General features: G+C 38.9%; 1 protein-coding gene across 1 annotated transcript in view; it reads left to right on the top strand.

Annotated features, from left to right (window-relative positions):
- The window catches only part of gabbr1b (gamma-aminobutyric acid (GABA) B receptor, 1b), a gene marked incomplete at its 3' end in the record, with an annotated part of 107052 nt that extends 98720 nt beyond the window's left edge, over positions 1-8332 (top strand). The window contains exons 16-18 of the mRNA XM_079176599.1: positions 5081-5209; positions 7262-7405; positions 8045-8332. Of these exons, the coding sequence (XP_079032725.1) occupies positions 5081-5209; positions 7262-7405; positions 8045-8332 (561 nt within the window). The remainder of the gene's footprint in view (positions 1-5080; positions 5210-7261; positions 7406-8044) is intronic.
- Positions 8333-12194: the final 3862 nt, after the last annotated feature.

The raw sequence follows: 12194 nt of genomic DNA, 5'->3' as shown, positions 1-12194 counted from the left end.
TCGGGAATCGCACGTCATGTAGAAACTGAGTCAAAGATAAAGTGAACGGGTTCGTTGTACTTAAATACTTTGTGCAGAGGAAATGAGCTTTGTTCGGGGCGTGGTCCTTCTTCCTTCTTCCTAACTGATAACATGACATTACAGTCATTTAGAAAATGCTTTTATACAAAGCTATTTACTATTCAGATCCTATCACATTCACCGTAGGTACAGCTACGAGGGTTAAGTGTCTTGCTCAAGCACACATCGAAATGCGACTAGTGGAGCTGGGGATCGAACCACCGATCTTGTGATTGAAAACGACCCTGCTCTCCACTGAGCCACATCAAAGAGAATGTTGATATAATAATTTGACGACAGCAGCTGTTTGCAATTGTAAACATCATGTCACAATTATAGCAGTTGAAATGGATGCAGGCTACAGTCAATATAAAAACATAAGTAATATCAAGGGGGAATGTATTCGACCTTCAGTGTTCTCTGAGAATTACTCAGCAATCATTCACAAACATGGTAACAATCTACTACCAAAGGACATTGAATGTACCACAGTTAATATTTATATAGAAAAAGTGTGTGGCAGCTGGACTAATGTGTTTGTCAGTAGCGTGCCTCTCTGCAGGCCCTGAGTTAGTCTGCAGACTTGGTCTTTCACTTCGAATCCTTCATAAGCACAGCCTCCGTCATCAGGCACTTTGACTTTTTCTTCGACCTCTTCTGTTTTGTTTCACACTCTGCTGAGAAAGCTCTGCCGTCTTTGTGCTGAGGCTCACCTCCAGCCCAATTTGTGGGCTTAAATTAGGGTGACGCCAGCTGGTGGGCTCTGCAGTCCACGATGAGTCTACTAAGTGACGACACCACTGCAGGCATGAGGCTCGGCAGCATGCCCAGAAAACACAAAGGCCAAGTCACAATTTCTCACAGATGCATGTTCCACATTAGACACTTGTATGTTGACACACATGCACGTTTCTGTTGGTTTGTAAAAAGGGATACAATGATTACTTGATTCATTGTTAAAGTCAATGGACAGAAAATTAGTCAGCAACTATTTTGATAATCAAATAATCGTTTGAATAACTTTTCAGGCAAATCACTTTCAGTGCCAAATATGACCTTGTTCCAGCTTCTCGGTAGTGAAGATTTGCTGCTTTTCTTTGTCTTGTCTTTCTCTGATTTCGATATCTGTTTTTTAACATGTTTTTTAACAAATTTGTATAGAGATTTCTTAAATTTGGTTATTAAAGTGTAGTGAGCACAACATTTTACAGTTTGAAAATGAACTTACTATGAAAGGAAGACAAAGTTTCTAAATCAAAGCAAACATATTTATTGTTATTTATTGGCCAACACGATATATTTGTGATAAACGAATAGCACATAATATTGGCTATTTGATTAATCGTTTGGGCTTCAATATGCAGTAGCGCTGCTTCTAAAATTCCTTTGCGTTCAGTCCGTCTGAAAGTGTAGGCAGAAAAGATATGACTGTGACCAGGTTTCTAAAGGATTTTCAACTGCTCAGTGTGAATAACTCTGACATTCTTCCCTCAAGTGTTCTTCAAAGACGTCACTGCTCTCTGTGTCTATAAATTGGCTGGGCCTGTTCGCTGTGTCACACTGCCAGATAAATTGTTCAGCTTTTTAATGTGTGTCCTAGAACAAGAAGTCGTTTCACTGCAACCAAATATCACTCGACAAAACGCAAAGTATCCCTCTCTGCATGACAATTTAATAGACAAGTGAGGCAGCTACTGTTTTGAAATGCCATTCTCTTTCCAGCCAGGCACACGCACACACATACTCACACACTCTCACACACACACACACCCTTAAAGTGGCTTTATAATGAACAACATCTCCAGTATAGCTGATTTTGTCATTTTCATTCATGTCGCTTTTTTATTTATCTCTGAGCATTATTCATTATGCACTGAACCCAGTTGAAGCCTTAACTGTGTGGGTGAAATTGAAATTGGTACAGGGAAAGAATCATGTGTTTCCTCTCTTCTTCCTGCTTTGGTCTGTGTTTCATCAATGAGTGGCCTGTCATCCCCTCGCACTCTAAAACAAATTAATAATGGGTAGCTGTAGGATCTATTTATGGAATCTTCTAAATGCTTTAGATTTTTTTTAAATATCTGCCTGTTCATTTTGGAACCAGAAATAGTCAATAATTCTATTTCTCTCAGTGAAAGTAGTTCCAATAAATACTGTGTCTGTGTCTGGGTGATTGATTGATTGACCCGGAACTTAAGTCAGATTTGTGGCATCTGATCAGGCTTGATCCTGGGCGCCCTTCATTGGACTTTTTCTACTGACTTGAGACTTGACGTGGGCTGGTCTTAAATGACTCAAGACTTGACTAAACTTGTCTTGACAGAATCCAGACTTCCTGAGTTGACATTTCACTTGGACACATGATAGGATAGAGGTACAATAAAGTATTTCTATATCACAAGTTTAATACAGAACTACAAGCAGAACTGTGCCTGCTTAGCCTACTGCCACCACGATTTGCATCAGTATAAGTTGCATAAAATGGATGTATGTCCACCAAAGTTGTCTTTGTAAAGGCTGCAGACTGTGTGGAAACGCTTCGTCTCCAAGAATGAGAGTGGTTCTCTCCTCAACGAATACCCCAAGTGCACAACAATGCTATTTGTGCCAGTGAGGTGGTTGAAATGAATTGGATGAATTGTGTGTGAGCAGAGGACACGATTGTGTTTATGCGTCGCTGTGTGTGAGTAATGACACAGCAGAGAAAACATGGCTGGTGCTGGTGTCGGCCTGCTGCTTCCATTTGCCAGTCGAGATGGGATTTTTCAGCTTTTGCACAGAGATAACTGACCAATATGTAACTGTGACTGTTGATCAATATGTATTGATTTCCAGCCTCACCCCCACTTCTCATGTTTTATTGGATGTTGTGCTTCTCTTCCTGCTGCCTTTTGGATTAAACTTTGTTGGTATGACAATACTGAAACTTGCGTTGTCAGATCGACCACACATACCACAATTATATAATCAGCAATTAAACAAGTAACGAATGAAATTCAACAAATTATAATGCTATCCTTATTGCAGATGGATGTGTTTTTGAGTCTTCAGTTATATTCAGTTGTCTGTTTTCTATAAGTAGCTGTTATGTTGGAGGAACAACACTATCATAAATTGATAAAATATGTTTGGTTTTTGCAATTAGGATAAAATGTACTCAAAGTTAAACATAACCCAATAATAACAAAAACTAAAAGAAATTCTTTGACAACGATACAAAAAATATATTATGAATTCCTACACAAGAAGAAACACTAGATGGCAGCATTATTCAGCTTAGCCGTCAAAAGCATTAACAATTCAACAAAGATCATTCGCCAGAAAGGTTTTAAAACATATTTTGGGTTTATTAGAACATGTGTCTTATTTGAGTTGTTTTGGCCATCATCTTTATCAGTTATGATAATATTGTTCTTACTAAAGTAATTGCTGAGATCTGGGAGTACATGATGTCCTACAGGTCAAGAAAACCCAGTGGACAGACAATTCAATTTGATTTGTATAGCCCGGTATCACAAATCACCAGTGGTGGGCTGTGTATTTCATACCTGGGCCTTCAGTGCTGTCCTAGTTGAACCACCTCCTAATAACCTCAATATGACGCAGCATGACGGGATGCTTCGTCATTAACGTCAATGCATATAGTCAAAATCAATGTAATTAACACAATGACAAGAACAAACTCACAAAAACCAGTCACATATATTTATATGACAACAAAGCAGGTAGAATAACATAAAACCCAAATAACACTATTATTCATGATTATTCACATCAGAGGGAACAATATCAACCATAAAATAAAAACGACACAATAGAAAAATCTAACACAATAGTAACGCTACTGCAGATGTAAAAACGAAAGCAGTTCACTTACCAAAGCTGCTGTTCACTTAAAGACAAAGTCCATCCTCCTTTCTTTGTTAATAAAGAGTTTAACACCACGGTTGTCACCACGGAGGTCCTTCTCGATTCATGGACGCCAGTGATGACATTTGATCCTCCCCAGTTGTATTTCTTGAATACGTTTTAATGCGTTTGAGGGATGAAAATGTCCGCTCCACAGAGGCAGCAGATGTTGGGATTGTCACAGCCCAACATGCCAAAATGCTAAAAATGTTATGTCAAGTAACAACTTCTTACATATCTTTAAACTTCAAATCTTACTACTACAAAGTTCTGTTTGCTAGTTTAACAACAGTCATGCTAGCCAACTGACCAATCAAGCCGCATGTTAATGCTGACGTACTTGTAGGCCAGCTAGAAGGCTCTGACACGTCAAAGAATACGCCCAACATGTCAAACTAAAGATCTGATTGGTTGAAGACTATGACAATCAACAATATCGTCCCCATTCACTTAAACTGCTAAGGGATTCACTTGTAATTCTGAAGGCCTCCGGGCAGATTTTTTCCCCTGAAGACAGCATAAGGGTGAAATCTGATTGGATAAAAGCTCTACTTAAAACAAGCTGCACTGGAAGCAGCGCAACTGAGGAAGGCATAGATGTAGTGTATTTATGAAATATAATTAAATTATAAAATAGCTATAACTTTGGGATTCTGTCCACGCCAGCAGAGAACTACTGCAAATCACTAATGTGCCCTTAAAGGGCTTTACAATCTAAATAAGCAGGTACTTTATGTTATCTAAACTAGGGCTGCAGCTAACAATCATTTTCAACATCAATGACTCTACTCTTCAATAATCAATGAATCAAATGGATCTCTACATTACGACAGTAAAACACCAAAAGATGACCATCACAACTTTCCAAAGATATAGCAAGCAGGTAGCTATATGCAAGTATTTACTCTTATCATGGCTACACATCAGTGTTAGTGTTAGTCAGTAGTTTCAATATTGATGTATTTTAAGAATAAAATTGATTTGGTCTGTAGTGGTTACAGAATGCTGTGCGTTTTTGACTTGCAGGCTCACGGTGACCTGACAAGTATGCGGTGTCATTTTCTATCATAAAATAACTAAACATGTTTTTTCTATCCACCGTTTTCCTCAGGTGCTGTGTATGATAACAGCTCCAGTCACCATGATCCTGTCCTCTCAGCAGGACGCCTCCTTCGCCTTCGCCTCCTTGGCCATAGTCTTCTCGGTCTACATCACTCTGGTGGTTCTGTTCGTCCCCAAGGTAAAAGCAGAGCACTGTCCTCCTCTCAGCATATCCTCCCTGTAGATTACAGCTGAAAGTTTCAGATGTAATAGATTGCCTTTCATCAGGGATCTAAGTCATCTGGGCTAGAACAATATATCACATAATGACTTGTAGATTGGCTCAGCCTAGCTGTGTCAGCATCTATACCTGCTCAAGTCTCCAATAGTCTGCTATGCTTTCACCATGGTTGTGTGTTTCTGTGTATCAATTTGCTCTGACCCTTCTCGCGACCAGGCTGATTAATGCATTGATGCATTAATTACTATTATTAACAGCCTCCATTTTTCTGGTTGCTTTTTTTCCACCAGGGATTTGCACCCATTCAGCCACAAGAGCATTAGTGAGGTCTCATTGAACAAACAAGATGCTATGTTTTAATCAGTGAACTAAATTGGTGTTGTATTTTTGTTTTGGACGGATCCAGGCTAGTTGTTTTTACCTTTTTTCAGAGTGAGATGAGAAGGTGGTTATTCATTTATGTGTTAAATGCACAATATCTTAGATCACTTAACTCATGATTTGAAGTTACCATTCAAACCGTCCTTTGTAAAGATGCTTTGCAGTAACTTATAGGTTTAACTTTGACATCCTCTACTTACCATGAAGTAGTTGAACACACACATAATAGTCCAAATGACCATTACATCAGAACTAAACATTTTGAGGAACATGCTGTTGTGTTTTGAATTGAATTGAATGCAATGTGACGCACAAAATTTAGACTTTTATTATGTACAGTATATGGAAACATGGAGCATATAATGCAGGTTAGTTTGGATGAAATACTGGCTGGGTTCAGGAAAGCTGTGTAGATAAATCAGTGACTGAATGCAGGACATGCTGTTAGATCTTCTGCTTAAATGTGTCCATGGTTTTTAAACTGATGGAAGCAGCTCAAACAATGACTCACTCAGCAGTTTTCTCTCTGTGGGTGAGTGGGAAGCAGCTCTTATTTTTCAAAGTGGAAGCCAACTATTGTCCATAATTGTATAACTATTCAGCAACAGGAATGTATGGCTATTCATCCAGATTACAGGGTATTTATATTATCTCATTCTAAGCAGTCATCCAAACAATATTATATATCAACATTAGAGATTGAGAATATGGCTTTGTGAAAAAACAGACATTTAATCAGAACACAGTTTTAATTCTGTATTCTGTAAATCATGTCCAAAATGCCCCTAAATGCACTATGCTTCCTGCTACTGTAATGTAAATATTTCTTAATCTTCAAAGAGAGTAAATTGTTTCATTAATGGGTGAGTATTTATTCAAATGTAAACAGTATATCTTGTAAGTATATATTGAAAAAGACACTTGATGGACAATGATGGAGAAGCCGTGTATTTTGTGAGCTTAGAAACATAAATGTTTATTAATTGGTTCCAAAGCATCTGGATGTAGAATACAATCATTAAAGATAACACAATTGCAGAATAAAAGTGTGAACAAAAAATGATATTATAAATATACGTATATTAAACCAGCTCAGATGAATAGGAATCCATTTTAACTTCAACTGGAAGAGCTAAGCATCAACAAGATTGGGAGTCAGAAAGTATAAATGTGTGCAAAACATTTAGTCCTTTACACCATAGATATATTGTCTTAAAATATACAATTAGACAATAGAAAAATCTGAAAAAACGATCAAATATAATAAGAATAGTACAAAATAAAATATGAATAGGATAAAAAAAGTTCATTCCATTCAAGTACAACCGTCCACAGTGAAGGGTCGATAAAATTGGGTTAAAATTAAGTTGTTCAATCTTAGACTCAAGGTGAAAAGTTAAGTATTCTTTCACCCCACATATTCCTATTGTGGTTATTCTAAATGATGACAAAGATCTGGGCCCAGTAACAAATAACCATAATAATAACATGTATTCAGGTCTCAAAAATATGCTAAGCACATAAGTGGTCAGTCCAAAAACTGACCCCTGATGAACTCCGTCAGTGACTGGTGAACATTCATGACAAGTCTTACATGTATAGATAGGATAACAGGTGCATGATTTGTAGATGCGGCGTCTGATCACACGGGGTGAGTGGCAGTCCGATGCCCAGGAGACCATGAAGACCGGCTCGTCCACCAATAACAACGACGAGGAGAAGTCCAGACAGCTGGAGAGAGAGAACAAGGAGCTCCAGAAGATCATCCAGGAGGTCAGCCAGGTCCTTTCTCTTTTCACTCACATTTAGCAGGTAAATCTCTTATTAGGATTAAAATATATGTCCAGAAGATAGCATAGAATTAAGATTTTGATCTTGACTTTGTAAATATGAATTTTTCAATATATGATAAAACAAACAAAAAAAGGCCTCAAAGCCTTCCTCAGCGGACAGAATTGGTTCAGTTGTCATCATATCTATTCATACTTCACATATCACATGATGACAAGGCATCTCTGTAACTTTTCTGGTTTCTTTGATCAAACTACTATATTCAAAAACTACCAGTTCAAGAATGATCACTCCATTTTTCAATACTTTGAGTAGCACACATTTACTATTGTTTACTTTGGATGCATTGTGTGAGACAGATATCTTGACAACATATCTCAAAACCTGGGAATTGAAATCCAAACTATTGTCAGGGATTGATACCACTAGATGGATGTGAATTTGGTTAAACCGACCCGTTAAGCCATGTTTAGGGAATCATTCTGAAACATGTCTTTCCACACAACTGCTTTCAACAATCAAACAAATTACACCATAAGCCTACCATAAACCAGTATTTAGGATCAGAGGACTTGTCCCTGGAGAAGATTGGTGAGTTGTTGTCACTATTTGTCCCCTCAGAAAGAAGAGCGTGTGTCTGAGCTAAGAAACCAGCTGTCTGAGCGACAGGCCCTGCGTTCAAGGAGAAGAGCGTCCACTGTCACCAATCAGAACCACAGCTCCTCATCCAATGCCATTTCCCAGAGTGACCCACGGTCCCTGGCCCCTCCTCCGGGCTACCCCACCCCCATCTCTGACATCCACCCCATCCCTCAGCCCTTCGGCAACTCGTCCAGCCTCTACCAGCCGGACAGCAAGATCAGCCGAAATAACTGCCACACCAGCCATCTGCAGCTGCTGTACAAGTGAGGTAGTGGTGAACATTGGGAGGGACGAGGACAGTAATGATGTTCACAGCTACATGGAGATGGAGAAAATGAAGTACGAACATAGTTTGAAAAATAAATCAGTATCTGTTGGAGCAGCTGACTCCAAGACCCCTTCCACCAATCAGCTGATGCCGGAGGATAACCAGTTTTCGAGCAGATCAACATGTTATTTTTTTGTTTATGATACAATTTTGTATTTAATCTGCCACTGATTTATCATGTGCCATCCAGAGTCTGAGAAACAACCGCTGTCAGCTTAGCCCTGGCCTCCTTAGCTGCAGGTGCTAGCCGTTTCCCATTGTAACACTGCTCATAACAATGGAAGCAGGTTAACCATCGGAATTGATGTCAACTTCTAAAACTAAATGTTCTTGCCTTAAGATTAAAGAAAGACAAGCTCTTTAGTTTAAGTTATATATGTATTTATTGGACTCTATCAAGAGCAATACACCACCCTCCAAAACCAAAAGCATTAGAGCTAAAGTGTGTTTGTGTAGCATTAGCCTCAGTCTTTTAGCATGATACCATGTATAAGTGCATATTTAAGACCCCTTTAAACAGGGCTCTCATTTTGAAATGAAACAGCCAGAAACAATTTAAAATATTAGAGTAAAAAAGCAAGCTACAGCTGACAAAATCTGCCAGCGACAGTTGTCATTTCAGCTGACAAAATAGATGGTCTCTGACAAAAAGGTGAAGACTGCTTTTGTTAACTTATGTGTGAAATCACAGTCCCAAGAATTCTGATGGTAAATCTGTTTACGTTATCATTGAAAACTGCAGTGCCAGAATTGAAAGACGGACATAGCAAGAGTAGCTAATGGGGTGTGGGGCTTAGCAAAGAGTCCGCTGGAGACCAAGATGCTATGGCAAAGCATTTATCATATCTGTACCTTACAATATTGCCTCCTAATGTGTCTAGATAGTGCTATGTACTGTATTAAGAGGCTGGACGAAAGGACAGACTCCATGATGATGTCAGTTTTGTGACAAAGTAACTGGTTGTATGTATCCATAAAGTAATTTGTCATTTTAGCTCCTCTTGTTGAATGTTTGATGGTTTTTATATTGTTATTAGTCTCTGTTCAAAGAGACTGCTGAGTCATTGTACAGAGTTGTGTGTTCATGCTAAACTCCTCACTGTAGATGAACGTAGTCCTGTAGATTTAGGGCTGAATAGAAAAGTACACTGCTGTCATCTGTCAGGTAGTTACTGTAACAAGTCTTGTGACTGCCACCCTGAAGTAGGCTACAAGCATCAATTCAAACACCTTTAAGTGTTTAATGTTAGACTGCAGTTGCGTGTGGCTGTACAAGAAAGACAGACATAAATACAATGGACCGCTTTCAACTGACAAGGCTTAAATGTCAAACCTAAAGCTAATGCAGTTAGTTTTATTGGTATTTATTGAACTTTTTGAAGTTGTTCTTCAAGAGCTGACTTTTTTACATGTCTTAATGAATAAGTAAGTAAGGAAAATGTGACTGTTTAAAGAGATATGAATTGAAAAGAAGGTGCACAGTGCATTTTAAATTCAGTTTTTTATTTCAGTTTCATCTGTCTGTGACAGCACATTTAGGGACTGAGGTGAAACAAAGCGGCGCTGTTTCAACCCACAGTATCAAAACCTCTCTGAATTTTATTTCATGCGCCAAACACAGTCCCCTCAGCTTTGTCTTTATTTGGTAAGAGATGATCCTGGCATGTCTGGTCATTCTTTTTGCACTGACGTGAGTCAAGGGGACCACCATCAGCCAGTGGAAAATAGATGTAAATCTGGCCTAACAGGAGCATGCTAACGTTTCCTAAAAGGGGGACCTGTTGATTCTTGTGGTACTCCACAGGTCCTGCTGACTTAATTCAAATGTAAATAGTAAATTCAATAGAAATTCAAATATAATCAGCACCATATGGTCTAAGGGTCTGATCAGACAGAGCAATGTGCACGGTTGTTGCACGAAGGAATGAGTGCTGCCGTTAGCTTAACCCAAACCATGAACTGTAGGCTACTTAATAGTTAACACAGCTTAAATGAAAATCAAATGGAAACACCTCACCCTGAAATCTCACTGATTTGCCTCCTGCTGTTTTCTGTTTAGATCATGGTAACTAGGGTTGGCACTTAGCAACGCAGATTTTACGCTCATTGAAAACAATTATAAAAGCCACCCCAGGTTCCTAAAATGCCCTCTGTCGGATCAAGGCTTCAGGGCCCGCCTCCACCAAAGTCTTTTGCCCACTTCAAAATGCCAGATGCTCTGTAGAAAACGGCAATCTGGGATTGTTTGAGGGTGCTTTAGAGGTGCAGCGTTTTTTCAATGAGACACTTTGGTTGCTTCTGATGCAGAATATATTTAAAATAAAAGTGTCGGCCGGCGAGGAAACATCTTGGTGAGTCTATCGTTTTGTTCAGATCAGATCCACTTTATTATCCACACGGGGAAATTCCTTTGGTCCGGTGCTCCAGACATGAGGTCAACATAAAGTCCACAGTAAAAACATTAGCATAATGTACACAGTAAGACCACAACATACTCATAGTAAAAGACTTTTGATGAACATTTTTTAAACTGTCAGTGACCAGAAAGAAACGCCAAATATGAAGCGCTCAGCTCAGAATAGACATTCAGCACCTTGTGACACGGCTGCTGATTGTAGCAGAGCGTAAATACATGGCACTCCCACTGGCCTCAGGAAAAAACTCTTTAATGGACACGGCCCCTAATAGTGCACGTGACCCACATTTTGGGTTCCATGACAGACTTGCTCTCTTACCAAAAGTGTCTGATCAGTTAATAGGAGAGTTAATAGTTAGTTAATAGGAGAGGCCATCATATTGCTTCCATTCACAAGTTCAGTTCAGTTCAGTTCTCCCTCTGCTGTGTTCACTCTTCTGCTTTTTTGCTCTCACTTCCAAATATAGCTTTCTGTGAACAGACAGGAAGACTCCCTCATACAGTTTCAATAAAAAGGTTTTCATGGCAGATAGTGAAATTACAGCAGGCGCTGAACTTCTTTATACATAAGACTAACTTCAGTTAACAGAATGGGGCTTTTGGTCTCTTAATGCGTTTCTCTGAGCTTTAAGTTGTCATGGTAAAACATGGGATGACTTTTATTGTGTGACCAACATCTTTATTGAAACAACAAGACCCTGCAATGTACACACACACACCTCTTCTGTTGGATTCCTGGCAGTAGCTGCTCAATAAGGATTTGCCGTAGTATTAAACACTGTAACCACAGATGTCACCAACGCAACCAGGATGGAAATCACAAGGATTCTAACTGTGAAGAAGGTAATAATACCGAACCAAAACATGTTGTTGTTCATACCTTCCAAAACTGTGACAAATCACCACTACAAACAGTAGCTATGCAGTGTGGTTAGATTCAGACTTAAAATGATTTAGTTGGTAACAATGGTTTCAAGAAACTAATCATGACTATCAGTAGGAAACAGGAAAGGAACGGCAGTCTTTTGTGTCAAAGTCACTTGCAAACTTCTTCTAGGGCTTTCAACTGCAATCCATCATTGACTTCAGTGAACGGAGTTTGCTACAGTTGTCATGGAGACCTGGGGTTATGATTTTGGCTAAACTTCTGTTTCAAAGGTCAAGAATACTTTTCATAATCAATTTTGCAAGGCAGCACAGGAAAATTGCAAGTGCTACAGTATGTAATGTTTGTCCCTCTGCTCGGTATTTAAATTGAGGGTTCAGCTTTTGATTTGAATGTTTCTTTGTTTGCAATTTATTCTCAAAAGCACATTGTCTTAAACTCTCATAATAAATATATTGTGTGATCTCTACCTAAAGTATAGATTTAGTCTTGACTCTCA

This window comes from Pholis gunnellus, assembly GCF_910591455.1.
Source record: "Pholis gunnellus genome assembly, chromosome: 16".
Lineage (NCBI taxonomy): Eukaryota > Metazoa > Chordata > Actinopteri > Perciformes > Pholidae > Pholis > Pholis gunnellus.
Note: the sequence above shows the minus strand (reverse complement) of the source record. Positions and strands in the feature narration are given on the sequence as shown.